Source organism: Tyto alba, unplaced genomic scaffold, assembly GCF_018691265.1.
Source record: "Tyto alba isolate M040663 unplaced genomic scaffold, T.alba_DEE_v4.0 Super-Scaffold_23, whole genome shotgun sequence".
NCBI classification, from domain to species: Eukaryota; Metazoa; Chordata; class Aves; order Strigiformes; family Tytonidae; genus Tyto; species Tyto alba.
The window spans coordinates 9,835,216-9,854,394 of NW_024881297.1; the positions used below are offsets into that span (position 1 = coordinate 9,835,216).

At 37.8% G+C, this 19,179-nt stretch overlaps 1 protein-coding gene across 1 annotated transcript in view; it reads left to right on the top strand.

Annotated features, from left to right (window-relative positions):
• TTC29 (tetratricopeptide repeat domain 29) overlaps positions 1-19,179 on the top strand; it is a 138,372-nt gene that overhangs the window by 64,886 nt on the left and 54,307 nt on the right. Inside the window, exons 9-10 of the mRNA XM_042796872.1 lie at positions 8,352-8,443; positions 16,135-16,258. Of these exons, the coding sequence (XP_042652806.1) occupies positions 8,352-8,443; positions 16,135-16,258 (216 nt within the window). The remainder of the gene's footprint in view (positions 1-8,351; positions 8,444-16,134; positions 16,259-19,179) is intronic.

Below are 19,179 nucleotides of genomic sequence, written 5' to 3' on the forward strand. Positions count from 1 at the left end.
TGCACAAACTCAGGAATTTCAGTACTTAAATGCAAATATATTCATAATCTGGGAGGTTTTGTTCTCCTTTGTATAGTTTAGCTCAAATGAGCAGGGTCTAAAAAATTTCTGTAAAGTAAGGCTTTTAAAATTAGATTGTTTTCTCAAATTGGTATAGTTCAAGCAACAGCAATTTACTTATTAAATACGTGTGTAAATTTCAATTCAGTTATTCCCATTGACTTACTTCAAGGGGACAACTCATATATTCTGGTGTAAGCAAATGCTTAACAACTTTGCTTGATCAGAACCATCAATAGCTAGATTGGAGACTAGGTCTTGATTCAGGCATCAGATCTTAAGGAATTTAAAATTTGTCCTTTGATAGATAAATAACCTGAGAAGTTAAAACACTGAAGCGTGCCAGTATAAAACCTAGAGCTTGCTGCTTCATTGCTAGAAGCAATTTGTTTTTCTGTTTTGCTTTCAGCTTATGCATTATTTCAGAGCTGATCAAAGAATTGGTAGCAAAGTATGAAGTAAGTTGTACTTCTAAATAAATCGATTTAACATTCCTTGGTGCTTTAAGTAATTTTAGTAATATTAATATTTAAAATATTTCTGTCTGAAATCTTTTTATGACTACATATAGCAATAATGGCCACCATTTCATTCTACTGTTTTTCATATTAAAATATTACACAGCAAACATTGTAAAAATACTATCTTTTAGCACTGAAATGGATGCAAAAGATTTCAAGTGTCTATTTGCATGTAAATGACTCAAGCTTTATTCAGTCAATAAAAACAGTCTATTAATCCTTTTACTACGTTTCTTACATGGGATAAAACTTAAAGAATATGAGATTTTCAGCCAAATGGGAACTTTTCCTTAACTTCCATATAGGTATGCAGAAAAATAATGGGTTTTAACTGACTTATATCTTTGTATACCCTCCTAGTTTATCTCTGCATTTTTTTCCATTGTGTTATGCAAATTTAAGGGTTTGTTTTTAACTAGGAAAACTTTGTGTAATTAAAAATACCTGTTCATGGATGCACTAAAGATATTAATAAGCATGAAGCAGAATATTTATAGATGCTTTGTCTAAGAGGTAATAGGCATTAAAGCATGCACATGCATATAGTAGGATATTAATGTCTTAGGAGGCTACAGCAATCTGACAGACAGGTACATTCATGTAGACACTACAGTGTGATAAAAGCAGTCCAGACATCTGGATCACGGTGCTGCTATACAAAAACATTTCTGAACAATTCACATTATTGCACTTACCCAAATTTCCAGTCTTGTCCACCCCTTTCTCCTTGTTTCTTTCTCTGCCTCTGCCTTTGTCTCTTACGTACTTGCGGAATCTCATTTTTCCTTTACAAGTCACCTCCATCTGCTTATGTGTCAGAGTGGCCCTCATGCCACACATCACATTGAGGAATTCTCAAGATGAAGGGCTGTATTCACATCGCTACTTCTGTCTCAGCACTGTTTCATGCTTGTCACTGCTCAGCACTCAGCGCCACACTGCCTTGTTTTGTCAATAACCATTTATTTGTTGCTGGAATAGTAGCAACCATTACATCTGACCTCCCTGTTTCATCAATTATGGATAGATTATTGGATGTGAACATCTGCAAAAGCTTGCTGTTGAACTTACCTCCTGGCTGGGATTAGATAAAGTATTAAACTGTTGTTTATTGTCAGGCCAAAACTCTACTGGGAAGCCAGGGAATTCCAAGACTAGCAGACTCCCATCAGCAAGCACCAAAAATTGTTTAGTATTGCCACCGTTTCCCATAAGATCGTAGCCATTTATTATTTACACTTATTACTAGTTGTTATAACATACTTGATAAAAGCTCTTGGCAGGCACAGTGTTTCCAGCTATTGTCACATCTGTCAGGATGGAAAGGATACATAAACTGTTTTTTCCTCTTATATTGCTGTTAAAGGGTAACAGATGAAGCTTCTTCACTCCAGACTGTTAAGCCATGCTTTATTTTGAAGAAATATGTCAACAATGGCTGGTTTGGAAAACATTACATTCCCATACTAAATAAAGATTGCAACAACCTTTACTAGAGTAATGTCTCTTGCCGTAGAGATTTCAGATTGTACAATAATAACAGACTGAAATACCTGGTTTTGACATTTGCATAGGTTTTTGCTTTGAAGGACCTGGCTTATTTTTTAAAATTTTTTATTTGTTTTCGTAAAACCCTTTAACAAGGTGTAGTAAATAATAAAATGATGACTGCGTTCCTACAAAGCTGTATGTAGAGGATCAGAATTAATATAACTGTTAGTGGCACATAAGGCCAGAATTAAGAACAATAATACGGAAGCTAGTACAGAAGAAATAAGAAGGATTAGAACAAAAGTTAATGTTTATTCAATCATCTGTACATTTCATTTATTTTTAAGTTTCCTGTGCAGCAAAATGCAGCATACAGGGTGAACTCCTGACCCTGTGGAAGCCAAAAGAAGTTTGAAATTACTCTGGGGAAAGGAACTTTTTCAATGAGTTACTTGTATTTACATATCATCCATTCAGAATCAAATCAATGTAAACATATTCTGAATATTATGCAAAGCATACAAGTAAGACTTGATACAGGCAAAGAACCCTAGGTCTTATCTTGATAGACAGTTAAGGAATGAGTGAAATGTTTATCTTCTCTAATCCTTCAAACAGATGCAGACATGAGTAACCCGAAGCATGTATTACCATGCAAGTTTATAGACCATCAAGGTAAACATTGCACTCAATAGCCAAGTATAACAGGGGAGGGAAGAGTGTGGGCTGGCTGGAGCAGTTAACCCCCAGGGAGACTGTCAACCATGCAACATGCTAGTGATAGCCATGGCCTAGCAAGAGCTGGTGGAAGGTGTTGAACAAGGGTGGTCCACCTTGATGCTTGACATGGCCAGACTTCTGGGTGAGTTCTTCTACATCCCTCCCCATCCCTCCTGTCCCTGATTGCCCTGCTCCAAGATGCATGCTTATGCTATGTATTATCCAAATACCACATTAAAGTCCCTGGAATAGCAGTTCTGCAACAGATCAGATTGTTCAATTCGAGACAAATTCTTTTTGTCTCTGTAGGAATAGTGACAAAGTTTGTACATTTCTGGTTTAAATTTTTTTTCCATTTATTTATCCAAACAATGCAGTCCAGTGTAACTGGATGTGGCTACAGACAATGAGTTAACATTCACATTTACAGAATTTGAGTTAGTGAATTTCAGCTGTGGAAAAAGGGGGAGAACTAATACTTTTGGCAAGTTGGGTGCTACTCCCTCTTTCCCCAGCATGGCATCCAGTTTCAGTATCCCTGAATTGTGAGCGTGCAGACAGAATGCTGTACTGCTTCTACCATGGATGCTCACTATACCTGAATACATTTAGCATTTAGCAAGGTGCAGCCTGCCATTCGGTTGATATTGGTGTATTATTTTCCTGGGATCAATGAGCTGCACGTTGTAATCAATGTATTACATGGACAATACAATTTTCTTACTGCTGTCCAACCTCTCCCACACTGTGTTTTGGCCAAAATAAGAATACCTCTGGGCTGGTATTGTAAAACTCTTTGACTTTATTCAGGATGGCCACTGGCGTGTAAACACTCAAATTTTGGTAATAAAGACTGCAATCGTTAGGCATTTTTAAATACACCTTTCTTCGGGTGCTATGGGAGAGAGTTCACTGAACTGCAAAAGGCCTATGCATGCAGTTCTATTGTCTTTTATTTTCACTGGACTGTATGGAAGTGATTATTTAGTGACTGTCAGAGCTATGTGTTTTTTATGAAACTATTTAAGAAGTACTAAATGGTATGAGGCCGGTAGTCTCACTCAGCTGCATTGTCTGTCTACCAACACCTATTGTCGACTCCAGAAAAATATTGTCAGATGCTTCTAGCCAGGCTGGGCCTTAGCCTGTTACTGCAGCGCCTGTCAGAAATCATTAGCTAGTGATCTCTTTGACTAATGTTCCAGTTGATTGTCTGATTCATGTTCAAGATCTGTAAATGAGGCAGAAGCATCTTTACTGCTCACCAGCTGTGAAATGGCTAAACACAGCTAGATTTTCAGAAATCAAAATAAATGTATTTTCAATAAAGTTTGACAACAGTATCAAGTGCAAAGCTGAGAGCAGAACTATGGGTTTGTGTTTTTTAAAGTTACAGTATTATAAATCAATATTGTTCTATTGTGTTTTTGTCAGAGTAATGTATTTTACCAAAATAATGAAATAGTGGTAGAAGCATTAATCTTGTGTTGAGTTGGATAGACATTCTTTATTCAACATAAATTCATACCTTCGATTTTTACTCTTTTGTCCATTATCCCCAGATGTATAAATGCTTAGCGCAGCCTATGTCCTTTTGTTTGAGTCCTCAGTGTATGCCAATGAGATGTGTGCATGTTTTTATGTACGTATAAAAGAAGTACAGGTGTGACAACAATAAAAAATAAAGGGTGGTATTTTGGGGAGGGGCAGTCCTGGAGGAGGAGCTGGTGTATCTCTTTTATATTAATGGAATAACCCCGGGAGGGTGATACTGTCATAATGCTGAGATAACTGAGAAGCAAATCTGGACCTGAGATATGACTAATATTTTTCTTGGCAAAGCAGGTAGACATGAAACTCGCCACTATCCAGAGAATTAGTGCAAGAGCTATACCAGCTACAGGCTCTAGTTTGAGGATTTAAGCAGAACTTGTTACTTTATTTTTACACTGTAACTAATTGTAGCCACAATAGACTTTACAAAGACCCAGAAAGAGAGTTGATTTTGTAAGTAGATGCTCCCACAGTAGCTGTCCTCCTTCCAGGTGCACCTGTATCTAGCTTTTCGTGCTAAGCAAGAAAACAAGGGAATTTATACAATGCATCCTGATTTTTTATTCCTATTTTGGAGCCATAAAAGCTACCCTTTTTTGGTTGGTTGGTTTTGTGTTTCTTTTTTTTTTCTTGTAGTTTTTTTCCCCTGCGTACACCAAAGTAATAGTGGGTAGCATGTGGGAAAGTTTTCTATAATGTGGAAGACAAAGTTGAATTCTTCACTCTGCCACCTTCCCACATCCTGCAGGAATGATTGAAACCCACTGTTCATTTCTGTATTAGACTTAGATTTTCATTTTGTTTTTGTTTTTTGTTTTTTTTTTTTTTTTACCACTGTGGATCCACAGAAGTAGGAAGTTTGAGACAGTCAGAGTGCTTGGTCACATAGAGCCAAAAACTAATTTGTGACCAGAATCAGTGCAGTTTTTATAATTTTTATTTTGATAAACTTACCATACATTTTCTTTTTAGAGGTAGAAAGAAATGTACATTATTCTAATCTGTGTAACTGCATATATGATGATCTTTTTCCACTAGTTGCTAGGAGTATCAAACTCCTTTGAAACAGTATGGAAATCTTATAATGGAGCGTAGAATGAGCAGGATAAATCTACTGTAACAGCTTCCTTCCTCAGAACAATTGTTACATAGCAAATAAAAAAAAAAAAAAAAAGAAAAAAAAAAGGCTTTTTGCCCCGTCAATAACTTTAAATCTCTGAAAACTTTGTCAGAGTTTTGAGAAGAAACTTCAGCCAGATTCAAATAATCCCCAAACCCACTCTTTTTAATGTACATTACCAGTATAAATTCTTATGTAGTCCCATTCAATATCTCTTTACACAATGTTATATATTTTTATGTACACTTCCTTAACATGAAGGAAATTACCAAACTGACATTTTAATGCACAATATTTATTGTAGAATACCAAAGCAGAAGTATGTTACTTTAATAAGTCTTTTGTTCTGTTGGCTAAAACAATTTTCCCATCCTTTTTGTTTGTGTAATGACAGCTGTATTCTCTAGCACTACAAATGCAGCAAAACTGCACATTTCTGTAGGAGTTTTCAGCATTAATTATTGACGTATTCTACCTCTTCCTTCGATATCACTGTCCTTTGCATAGATTGACCAAAATATATGTAAAAGACCCATTTCTGGCTATACTTCTGTCTAAAGGTAGAAAAACTTTCATGGGAGCCTATAAATTCCATTAAATCCAAATTATATGTGTTCCCAATATTTATCCACCTGTCAGAGTCCCCCAGTCATGCCTGCTCAATACTCTCTTGCCATATGCATGTCTTCTCTTACATGGTATTCATAGGAACCCAGTTAGATGGACTGGTTATTCATGTCCCATGAAAATAAACAGGTAAGTTTTCATGTCCATTTGTTCTTTTCAGGCTGTTTACAGACTCTGGCAGACATAACTATATCCATTCTGCTTGATTTGCCAGCACGCAAGCTTTGTAATTTTTTATTTTAAATTAAAATCTTTGTCAATATTACCTCCCTTTCATGTAGATGATTTAATTATTGTTATTTCATCATTATTTAGAATGAAACATCTAATTTGTGTAGAGTAGTAGTAATGGGACCAAAATGAGTACTTTTCATCAATATGAGTGAGAGGCTTTATTTATTTACTTACTGCTTTCTGGCAGCTGTTGTAGAGATGCAGTGAACCAACTTTTTACTTTAGCTACTCTGTCTATGGTTTTTCCTTGGTTTTATCTGTACTCTTTTGGCTTTCTGATATCTTTGATAGAAAAAAGTACAGTAGCCTATGCTTTAGGTGCCTAAGTGACATTTCTATGCTATATAGTAATCACTAGAGGCCCTGTGTCCTAGTTCAATATTGTAGAGGCCGGTTTAAAGTGCAGGTGATTTCAATCCAGTATATAAAATTTTGGAAACCCCCTGACACGCTTATGTCAGATTTTCTGATATGGGCACTATTATTACAACAAATGTTGTAGGTCCTCTGAGTTAAATGCAAAACCAAGAACTGTTTCTTGGACACTCGTACGCATTTCTGTTACCATCCTGGATTATTAGAAGGATGCATGCAGGCCTTGACAACTTTGAGTACGCATTCGGTTTACGGTGAGTTCTGAACTGATGTGACAACTTCCTAACTGATGTGCCTTTATGCTCTTTTTATCTTATCTTATGCATTGATAACTCAATTGACACTGACCTTCAAGTACAGGATGCAATGCTGATGTACATGAGAACATAACTGATAAGAAAGTACTTGAGAGATGATAAATAGTGCAGTGCACATTAATAAAAGCTACTTTTTGTGCACATAGAGGTTATATAACTGAAAAATAAGAGCCTTGTCCAGGCATACTCCTGCATGTTGTAAAACTTTTTCGAGGACTAGGAATTCCAAGTAGTGGAAGCAGTGGCATAAAAGGTGACATCCATAGTATTAGCACACACAGGTTGTCTTCTTTTGAACCATGCACTTTGCCAGTGACAGGGGATGCAGTCTTAACAGAAAATGCCCTATCTTTTACCTCAGTACGAATAGGCATCTTGGGGCATGCAGGATACTGTCGTATGTCCCTGGGCATCTCCCATCCCCCTTCAGAGCTGGTAAATGACATTCACTACTCCTTTCTTGGAAATGTGCAAAAAGGATTTCCATAGATAGTCTGTGGAGATTTCCTGTTTTCTCATGTGTGTAATAGGTTGGGTCAAGCAACAAAGAGGAGGGAGGGAAGAATAGGATTTAATTTTATATGCACTCTCCCATCACCGCCACTGGAAAAAAAAAATGGATGAAAAGAGAAATTATGCAATACAGGTGATCTCAGTGTTAAATTAAATTAAGATCATATGTTTTTATGCAGCAGCTGTAAGCCGTCTGTTTTGTGAGGGTTCATGACAATAGAGTGCATTCCAAATAAACATTAAGAAATTGCTTGTGTGCATGAATAATTAGTCATAAAAATAACAACATTATCTACAGTATTGTAAGACAACATAGTTGGAATGTATAACCTATAATTTATTCACTTTGGGGGCATTTGTACTAAGAAAAGTTGTCATAGTGACAGTTCAAAGAAAGAAAAATAATATTAAGTTGTATTTCAGCGTATCACTCTAAAACACTATGAATGCAAAAGATACCATCTTAAGATATTATCAGAAATTCCTAAAAGCACAGCCTCTTAATGTCCTTTAGGTTATGGATAAGGAATTTATATTGCGAATTGGGTAGTACATCTTTGGTTTTTGAAAGGGCCAAAATACATAAATTTAAATGCAAGTTGTATCTGTTTAATTTGTAATTATTGAGTAGTTTCAATCAACTACAAGTAATGATCAAAAACCTAGTCCCATTACAGCTAATTAAAGAAGAAGTGTGCAAGTGGGAAAACTTTAATTTTGTGTTTCATATGGACACAGAGACTGGAGAAAAAAAAAAAAAAAAGAAAAATGGAAATTCTTAGCATTGTATTTATTGGGTTTTGTTTTCCTTTTTCACAGATCTTGAATACCTCTGTAAAAATCTTCACAGCACTCTCTGATTCTGCTGGCCTAGGCAGAGCATATGCATTTATAGCCGAGATCCTGGTAAGGTAGGTTAGCACATCCTTGTCTGACTGTCAGTGCAGATTCATTCAGCTGTGAAAGACTTAAATTGTTAGAGGTCTGTCGCTTCCCATTACTGACTGCTTAAATTTTAAGCAGTGCCCTTCTTGCAGTAAGTGACCCTTTCATCAAAAGTTATTTTAAACTGGTACACATTTTTCAAAGTGTATGATCCAAGCTTTTCTTTACCTGTAAACTATAATATGTCCTTTATTTTCCCGCATTTTTGGGGGCTTTTTTAATTTTCTTTTTTTTTTTCACAAGTTTGGGTGGGACCTCACTGGAAAATAGAAATCCAGGCATATTTTCCTGGTTAAAGAAGACAGAAAAACTTGAGGAATGTAGCAAGCTTCAGTAGGTGTCTCAGTGTAATCTTTTCTGAACTGTAGGTTTCCATTTATTGCACTCACTTCTGTGGAGGCATTTCTGGTTTGTGCATGTGAAACTAGGTATAAATTTGTTGCAAATAAGATACTTGTCTTCAATATTTTTGTTTCAGCATCTGGCATTAAAATGTTCTTCCAGGTAAATTAGTTTGAAGCTACTTCAACTTCTTAAATTTGACATAAAGTAGTCTAACACAATTACAACATGAAGTGGGGAAATAAGAGATTAAAGTGAAGGTTACAGCTTATCCTTGATTCATCCTATGTTTGGGGACTTCAATGCATATGATGCATGATAGAGGTTGGCAAATTGTTTATAGAGGAGGACTTGTTGCCAATTTTATTTCAGTGTGCAGAGGAGATTCTCCTGTTAGAGTTAGAACCCTTGTCTCTTGGCCTTTCAGAGCATATAGGGACCAGCCACAATCACAGTTCTCTTCAGGTGTGTGATACATAATTCATGGCTACTCATATTCTGAGCATCCTAAATGAGCACATGGGATAAAATGTTCAAAAAGCCACAGAACAGACTTAGAATACCAGGTCCCATTTTCAAAACTATCTTAAGCCTAACTGAGAAAGATTTAGTTGCTAGGACACCAGTTGTTACAAGTGACTTTGCAATGAGTGCAAAGGTGTCGCAGCTCTCAGTAGCATTCGTGGGTTCCTTGTATTCACAAAAAGCAGCAGTCTGGATAGAGGGTGGCCTGAGATAGCCAAGAGGACGTTCCTAGAAAACCACGTATATTATTTTCCTCTCTGTGATTTAGGCATTCTGGAATGAGAGCACAAGCAATTATTTACTCAGAAGTTATAGATTTGGAGATCCTTTTGAAGTCAGGTTGCTAAATCCTTCACCTGAAAGACCATGCCAGTGCTAATTCTTTTCTTAAAATAAGAGCTAAAGAAGGAGTGGCTAGTGATTTTCCTCTGCATCAAATCTGTACTCCACACCTTCTGGGAGCATTCTCTAGCTATCTGGAAACACTGGTTTCTGGTTGTTGCAATTTGAAAAAGAGGAAAACCAGTAGGTAAGGAGAAATGAGAGGGGAAACTAGAGCAGTAAGGCTCCCTAGGTTCCTAGGAAAGGAACATTCTAATTGATTTAAATGAAGGAGGAACTCACTGTCAGGTCTAGGAACAGGGATTTAACTGCTAATCTATTGCACAGACAAAGAAACAACCATAAAAGCTTCCTCTGGAAAATGGCTGCTGTGTGTTCTTTTTATAAAACCCATCTGATGGTTATGACCTGAGAGTGTTAACCAAATTAAACCTTACATATGTGTCTGCTTTGAAAAGCTTTAGATAAGTGACAGGCATAAACTGCTCAGCACTGTAAAATATCGTGATGAATCTCAGCCCCTTTCAGCCATTTGAGAAAATTTTATGTAGAAAAGTCTGGGAACCTATGAATCATAGAACCATGGAATAGTTTGGGTTGGAAGGGACCTTTAAAGATCATCTAGCTCCAACCCCCCCTGCAATAAGCAGGGACACCTTCCACTAGATCAGACTGCTCACAGCTCCATCCAGCCTGACCTTGAATGTTTCCAGGAATGGGGCATCTACAACATTGCTGGGCAACCTGTTCCAGTGTTTTACCACCCTCACTGTAAAAAAGGTCTTTCTTATATTTAATGTAAATCTACCTGCTTTTAGTTTAAAACCATTACCCTTTGTCCTATTGCAACAGGCTCTATGAAAAAGTTTGTACCTATCTTATAAGCCCTCTTTAAGTACTAGAAGGCTGCAATAAGGTCTCCCCACAGCCTTCTCTTCTCCAGGCTGAACAACCCCAACTCTTTTAGCCTTTTTTTCACAGGAGAGCTCTTCCTTCTCTCTTATCATTTCTGTGGGTCTACTCTGCACCCGCTCCAACATGTCCATGTCTTTCCTGTACCAGAGCTGAACACAGTACTCCAGGTGGGATCCTATGAGAGCAGAGTAAAGGGGCAGAATCACCTCCCTTGACCTTCTGGTCAGGCTTCTTTTGATGCAGCCCAGGACAGAATTGGCTTTCTGGGCTGCAAGTGCACTTTGCCAGCTCATGTCCAGCTTTCCATCCACCAGTACACCCAAGTCCTTTTCCGCTGAGCTGCTCTCAATGCCTTCATCCTGTACTGATTCTGGGGATGGCCCTGACCCAGGTGCAGGACCTTGCACTTGGCCTTGTTCAAGTTCAGGAGGTTCACATTGATCCACTTCTTGAGCTTGTCCAGATCCCTGTCGATGGCATCCTGTCCCTCAGGCATGTCAACCACACCACTTTGCTGGGTGTCATCTGCAAACTTGCTGAGTGTGCACTTCAGCCTGCTGTCTATGTCATTGATGAAGATATTAAACACTACTGGTCCCAATACAGACCCTCAAGGGTCATCACTCCTCACTGATCTCCATCTAGATATTGACCACTAACCTTTGGATGCAACCTTCCAACCAATTCCTCATCCACTGAACGTTCAAATGCTGTCCTAATTTCTCCCAATTTTAAATGGATCCACGCATGGAGAAAGCTTCATACAGCTGTTATCTAGAACAAGAAAGCGATCAGTAGTCAGCATGGATTTAAGACAGGGAATTCATGCTTCACCTACCTGGTAGCTTTTTAGGATAAGACAACTGGCTTGGTGGATGAAGGAAAAGCAGTGGATGTTGTTTCTGTCAGTTTTAGCAAGGCTTCTGACACTGTCTCACACACCATTTTCATACAGAAGTTGATAAAATGTGGCTTAGATAAATGACCGGTGGGGCAGACTGAAAACTAGCTGAGCTGCTGGGCTCAGAGGGTTGTAAGCAGCAGCATGAAGTCCACCGGGAAGCCAGTCACTAGTGGTGCACTCAGGCATCGATACTGGCAACAAGGCTGATCAGTATCGTCATTAATGACCCGGATGGTGTGGCCAAGCACACCCTCAGCGTGTTTGCCGGCAACACAAAAGCGAGGAGGAATGGTTGATCCAGCAGGCAGGTGGCTGTGCTGCCCTTCAGAGGGACCTTGGAGAAATGGGCTGATGGCAGTATCAGGAAGTTCAGGAAAGGGAAATGCAAAGTCCTGCACCTGGGGTCGGATAAGCCCAGGCACCAGCCCAGGCTGTGGGCTGACTGGGTGGAAAGGAGCTTGGCAGAGAAGAACCTGGGTTTCCTGGTGGACAACAAGTTGCCCATGAGATATCTAATGCATGCTCACGCCAAAGGCGACCAATGGGATCCTGGGCTGCATTAGGCAGAGCGTTGTGAGCAGGTTGAGGGAGGAGATCCTTTGCCTCTACTCAGCACTGATGAGGTCACCCCAGGAATGGTGTGTCCCATTCTGGGCTCCTCCAGTACAAGAGACATAGTGGAGCAAGTCTGGCAAAGGGCTGCAAAAATGACTAAGGGACTGAGAGCATCTGTCCTAGGAGGAGAGGCTGAGGGAGCCGGGACTGTTGAGACCACAGAATAGAAGGCTCAGGGGGAATCTTTTCAGTACCTCTTCGGCATCAGTAAAGAAGAGGCAAGCAGGCTCTTCTCAGTGGTGTTCAGTGACGGGATAAGAGGCAGTGGGCACAAACTGAAATACATTGAGATTCCATTTAAACACTAGAAGAAAAAAAATTACTGTGAGGTTGAATGCTGGGACAGGTTGTGGAGTCTGCATCTTTCAAAAGTCACTCAAAACTCCACTGGACACAGGCCTCCTCTAGTTGACCCTGCTTTGAGCAAGGTGGATGGAGATTATCTCCAGAGGTACCTTCCAACCTTAACTATACTGTGAGTCTGTGATCTTTGTCTTAAGCGGTCCTTCTAGATAAATTCCCTTTTGCCATATAATGCTCTTTAATAGAACACTTTGTGTAACCCAGTATGATGAATATTTTAGACAAACCTACTTTTCAAAATTCAGTAACCAAATTTTTCATTGACAAAATCATGCTGGTCCAGCTGTACTAGTTCTTCCTTGGAGGAGGAAAGGTCATAGAAAAATGGTTTGAAAAGCCAATGTAAAGAGACACATTAAAAAAAAATTGTAAGTTTCTGTTTACTCTCACACCAAACTTTTGGATATTTATTTATCTGATGTATAGAAAATAAGCAAATTTCTGGCAAGCCTGTTCAGAAAATATTGGATAAATGCATGAGTAATTACTGATGGTGACAGAATCTCCATACTCGGCTTGATCACTTTTTCTTTACTTGTATTTTTATGTGATCTAGACTAGACTTGTGCAAATTGTTATAAATTTGATGGATAATGTCTTTACAAAGAAAAGATGACTGTTTCCATAAAATAATATATTATAACGATAATGTCTGTGAGAATTTGCATTGATTGCTTGTAACAGGTCGGAGGAAGTGGCTGAGCCTTCCCGAATTGCTCAGAACTTGTCTATGGCTTTGGAATTTTTTGTGAAATCTTTGCTGCAGATGTTTCCACAGACCATGGGAAACTGAAAATCTCTATCATGTGCATTTAGGCATGTCATTTTCAGGGAAAAACCTGACATAATAGCATCATGTGCCTGGCTTATTCTGCCAGTGTCCACCATGGTAATGACTTCTTGTGGACACATGATTTATACATCCAATTCAATCACATGAGCAATCCTATAAAAGGTGCATATTTTCATAGAAGTCTAATAGGGGTAAAAATCTCATAGGGCATTTTAGCATGAAACTGGAAAATGAGTTGCTGTAGATATGTAATCTCTTCTGCTGAAGTCATCATAACTGTTCTGTGGGATCATGAATGACTACATCTTTAGGAAATTACATTTTATGCATTTAGGAAGGTGATGTCTAAGGAGATAGAAAGTATATGGCTGTATAAAATAACATGTAGATTTTTGAAGGAACTATAAAATATTAGCCCTTTGGGTAGGAAAGACCTGTTTATCATGTTATCAGGTCTTGTGCAGGATAAAGTGTTTCAGTAATCCTTCTAGCATACTTTAAATATCTCAAGCCATAGTGCCTTTAAAAGTACTTCCTTTGAAAAATTGTTAAACGGTACCAACTGATTGCTAGTTGGCATAAGTGAAGTTCTAACAGTGAGAAATATCTTTCTGATATGTATCAAATTGATTTCTGTTTGCTTGAAAGAGGTTATATGCCCTAGCAATTTTAATATTTTCTATATGTGGAGTATAGGTTTTTATGTGAAGTATAAAAAATGGCCAAAAATACATCAAAACATTTCTATTAATTCATGAAATTAAGAAAACCTTTTTACATTTTCTCCTGTCACTGATTCCATTTGCTTTATTACTTTCAACCTCTAGCCCACAAACTTGGTGGCACAATCAACAAACCCCTTAGTGGCTGTTTCATCTCTGCTCTATTTGATTTCTCCACTCTGAGTAAATGATTAAGTTTTCATGCATTGGTTCAACCAAAATCTATGTTCACTCAACCACATCCTTTATTGATTACTTCTACTGCAAACAGTAGGCCAAGTGTGATATACATAATTGGACAGTTGTCAGGGGATGTGGGTGTTAACAGTCCTGTTTTCCCAATTGGAAACTGGAATCACCTTGATACACAAATATTCTGCACTGTTTCATTCTCATTCCTTGGACCGAGGAGTCCTTTTCCTCAGAATATATGTTTTTAACTCTCAAAGGTCTGGTTGAATGGATTTAATGATTATACCATATAATATGCTCTTCAAGTTGCACCTGTGCACTGCATATAGAAAACTAGAAAAACTGGAATTAATATTTGTCTAACACTTTAACCTTGTCCTTTAACTTATATAAATCATATGCTGTATTTCTGTGGGGAAACATTTGATTTTCTCTTCTTAGAGAAAGAAATAGTTTTAAAAAAATGTGTTTCTAATTCTAAAATTTAGAAGCCTTTTGACATTTGGCAAATGTTTACAGTATAGTATACTTAATAGTCTCATGATGTTAAAATACTTAAATTAGGAAACTTTAGTAAATCCAACTCTACTTATTGACAACTAAGCTTTACAATAGCATATACCTGAACATTTCAAGCATGTTAGCTTGCAGTGGTTTAGCATCCTTTTGTAGCAATCTAGCTCATCTCAGTCACATACAGATAATCAGTGCAATATTGTAAATTTACAGCCATGCTTTGCTGTGTTTCCTGTTCTGAGGCAGGCTCTACCCTTTCATGATTACTCTTACAGCATAAGACAGGGAATTGCAGACTTCTGCTAGATTTTGAAAGCACGTGTCCCTAATATAGTTTATAATAAAAACTGTAATGTAAATAAATCGCAGTCAGTCATTTGCTGCAGGAATATAACTTGAAGGTGGTTTTAAATGGTGAGAAAATAAATCACAATTCTTTATCACTTTCAGGAACTTCTGTTTCTGTGAGTTTCTTAGTTAAGACTGGAATGCCTGTCTTGCTTGGTGGCTTGACATTTAGCATGCTACACTCCTACATTAGTGACTCAGGTTCATGGCTAATATTGAGGTCAGCTGCAGTAGCACCTCAGCCTTAAAGGGAAAAAAAGCGCAGTGCCTTACTCACAAGCAAATTCAAATGTCTGTCTTATATCTTGTAATCATACTGCAGAGATCTTATATTGTTAATATGACCGGCTTTATTAAAAAAAGAAAATCTGCAAATGTTATTGTCAAAGTACATTAGCCAATTTTCAACTTGGATTCAGCTGTGACCTCAGCTTGCTCTGATCTCCCTGGGATTTGGGGGTGACACTTGCAATCCTCCGTTTATAGGTTTGCCTGTGTGACCCCACCAACCTTTGATCCACCCAGCCAAAGTGCAGTATTACACTCAGGGAAAGGCAGGCATTCCCAGAACTAAAAGATAGCACCGTTGCAGAGCTGCTGCTGCTGCACCACCAAGGTTCTACAGCAAGAAATGGCAGCTCTGAATGACAGGAGCACAAAAAGTCTACTGAAAGTCTTCTTACCTCCTTCCTCTGTTTTGTCAGGATGTGATGTCCAGCTGTATTGAAAATCTTGTCAGCTGCTCAGCAGAAAAAAATATTAAAATAATAGAAACTCCAAAATCCCTGTAAAATCATTACCTGCATTTTCATTCTTGGCCTTAAAATATGGCATGATATTCTTCTTCAGAATTTCATCTTATTTCACTTGAAGGATCCAGTTCTGCCCTCAGAGGTTCTGCGTGAACTAGTCTCATTGGTCTCAGCACAGGTGGTGCCCAGACAACAGTTTTGGAAATAAAGTCCAGTCGTGAATGAGTCATCACAAAGTAAAATTACTTCAGAACAGGGGGCTAGATCTCCAGCATTTGAAGAAGCCATCTATGTGCATATTTAATTTTGTCCTTGTCCTTTGCTTCAGTCAGGGAAAAGCAGCTGAAACTATTAAGTACTTGGGAGAGTTTATGAAGGCTGCTGAGAACGCTCATCTAAGCCAAAGCCTGGTGGATGCATGTGTATTACTTGGGAATATATACAATGAAAGAGTAAGTACTGGTTGTAGTAATAATGTCAAACAATTGGGTTTAATTCATGGTAAAAATCTGGTTGTGCATATGAGATGACCTAGAATGATTTGATCCAGGTATTGTATCTTACAAGAATCACCAAAGGAGGAGATACTGCGTGACTAAATAAAATGTGCCTTAAGTTTTTGGGAAAGGTGAAAATTTCACACCATATTTAATACGTGGGATTTTGTTCTAGGATAAGTGAATAAAACTTCCAAATCCAATTCATGACAAACTTTCAGTGTTGGGAAAAATCTGCATCCAAATCACTGTTGGGGCCACAGATGCCCATAAAGAGTCATCAGTTAACGCAAATGAAATTTTATTGTACTATACACTGAAATTCATGCTTTTTTAAAATTAATGTATACTATATTGCATACTAATAAGCAGTTTTTAATCTTAGCTTGATTTCTTCTCTACATTCTCTCAGCCAAATTTATGTAACGTGTGCTAGCAGCAAATAGTTTGGCAAAGGTCTGGGTTGGTAGTGGAAGGGCTTTATATTCTAAATGCCTCCATCCAGCCTGATGGCTTTGGTTTGGCCTGTTTAAATCAATAGATAGGTAGGGACAGATAACATGAAGCTAGAGGTAACTAAGAAACTCCCTTCATCATAGTTTCGAAGGTTGCTTCCTTCCTCACATACAGTAAGTGATAAAAAGAATTCCTTCTACAGACTGGACAATGTAGAAATTAGTAAACACTTTCATTATCAACAAAATAGAAATACCCTTTCAAAATCACCCTTTCTAGCTTCTGTTGCCTGTTTTTTTGTCAGAAATACTTTTCTATGGGAAATATATTGAACAAGCTACTTGACCCTTTTCACTTACACTACCCCCAAAAGCCTTTTTTTTTTTTTCCCCACTAGATTTAGCTTACAGAGAATTGCCACTACCAAAGTTGCTGGCCCATTTTTGTTTCATAAGCAGTAGAAAAATTTCTCACTCTGTAATCTCTGAATTAACGTGAGAGTTTTCTGTTTACACACTTTCTTAGCATAAATGCCAAATTTCCCATTGAAAAATAAATTTTAAAGTCTTTGAGGACTTGCTAAAGTAACGCTGAAATGGATCTGAAACTTAGAAGAAAGTAGGGTGATGTGACACTGTGCTAAATTTTTCTACTCCAAATCTTAAAAATAATTAACTAAATTCTGTTTAACTACCTCTGTAGTTCACTATTTCTGCCACCATTGCTAATAATCAGTTTCATGAGAACTGATATTTTAAGAATTAACCTCTTTTTGGTTACTCTCTAAATTCTCAGTTCAGAATTTGCTGCCTTGAACTGGAGTAGTGGTGTAGAAGGGAGGAAATGCAATGACTTAACCTTATTAACTTACATAAAATATATGATTAAAACATACCAAACGAAAAATACATTAAAGTTTTACAATTCCCTATTTTCTTTAGCATTTTTTCTGCAAGGTCAGCAATGGTTACTAAAAATGCGTCTAAATTAACATTTCCTCTCTTGGATCACTGCCTACTTGTTGCCAGCTGTCATCTCCAGTATTCTCTAAGTCAGTATTAGGGTATTTTTGTTCAGCTCTGTACTTCCCCCAGTGATACAATTTGTGGTAGTACTGTCCTTCTCACCGAATTAAAGATATCTCTATTTATATCCAGACCTATCCTTGGGGACCTTTAGTAAACTTTTTACTGTTCTTCCCAAAGTGACTTTGAACAAATTCACTTTGCTCTGCCCATGCTGTTGCTGTATCCTTACAGTTCTGCCATCTCACTATTCCATCACCATCAATGTATTTCCTTAATGCTGTACACTCTGTTCCTGCCCTCAAGTCATGATTGTTTTACCCGTATGCTTGTTTCCTAAAACGCCTGGGTTTGTGTTATGCACAAGTGTTGGGTCTAATTTCTCACAGTTTGTTAAGCAGGTTGCTTACTTAACATGCAAACTCTGATGGAGTTTCATGACATACTCTGTCATTTCTCATTTCACTTTTCTCAAGTTTCTTAGTCTGATTTGATGCATTGCTCTCACTAATTGTATCATTTACCCTATTATAGTTCTCAAGAGTATGGTAGGTATATGTTTCTGCTTTTTATCTATTATCCCACTGCTTATCATTCTTCATTCATTGCTGTGTCCTCATAGGCGTGATTCTTCTCTCCTGCTGTATTAAACAAAGCCGAAAGGCTACCTGAATTCCTATTACTCTTTCCTCCTGTTTTAGTTACAGGCACATTTTGGCACTTATTCAAATTTTGATCCCCAAAAGTGGTATCAAGCGTAACAGGTATCAATTGGAGTCTCTCCTCCTCATCTCTATACTCTATACAGACGGGAATTTCAGTCTTACTAAATCAAGCTGAGTGTGAAAGGATAAGACAGCTCTGAAAATGTTTTCAGTCAGGAAGTTTGTGCCATCAGGGCAGCAGAATTCCACACCAATGGAAGAAATGGAAGATGTCTTCCAGGAAGCAGGCAGGTTAATGATGATAGACATATAGAAACTGCCACAGGAATGTTGTCTAGCTCTGACAATAGCCAGAATTAATTCCTTAATTCCTAACCTTAGGGTAAAGGATGAACAGTTCCATAATGACTTACTCCCTTTTTTGCCTTCTCTTGTTTATGGTGTAATTTTTCTTTTAAAAAAAGGATGTCCAACTTTCTTCTTAGTAGGCTTGAGATCAAGATTGTCATCATAAACGATCCATTAAGAAGAGAAAGCTATCTGTAGTTATTTTTAAATTTCTTGCTCTTCAGTTAAATGCAATTCATCCCTATTCTTCTATTGTAACCGGTAACAATTTCCACTCTATTCCTGGTTTATGTTTGCTGTTTGGCATATATTTACTTAGTCCAGTTTTATTAATGTACTGTTTCTTTACGTAGATTGTACTCTAGCTTTCTCCACTGCATTC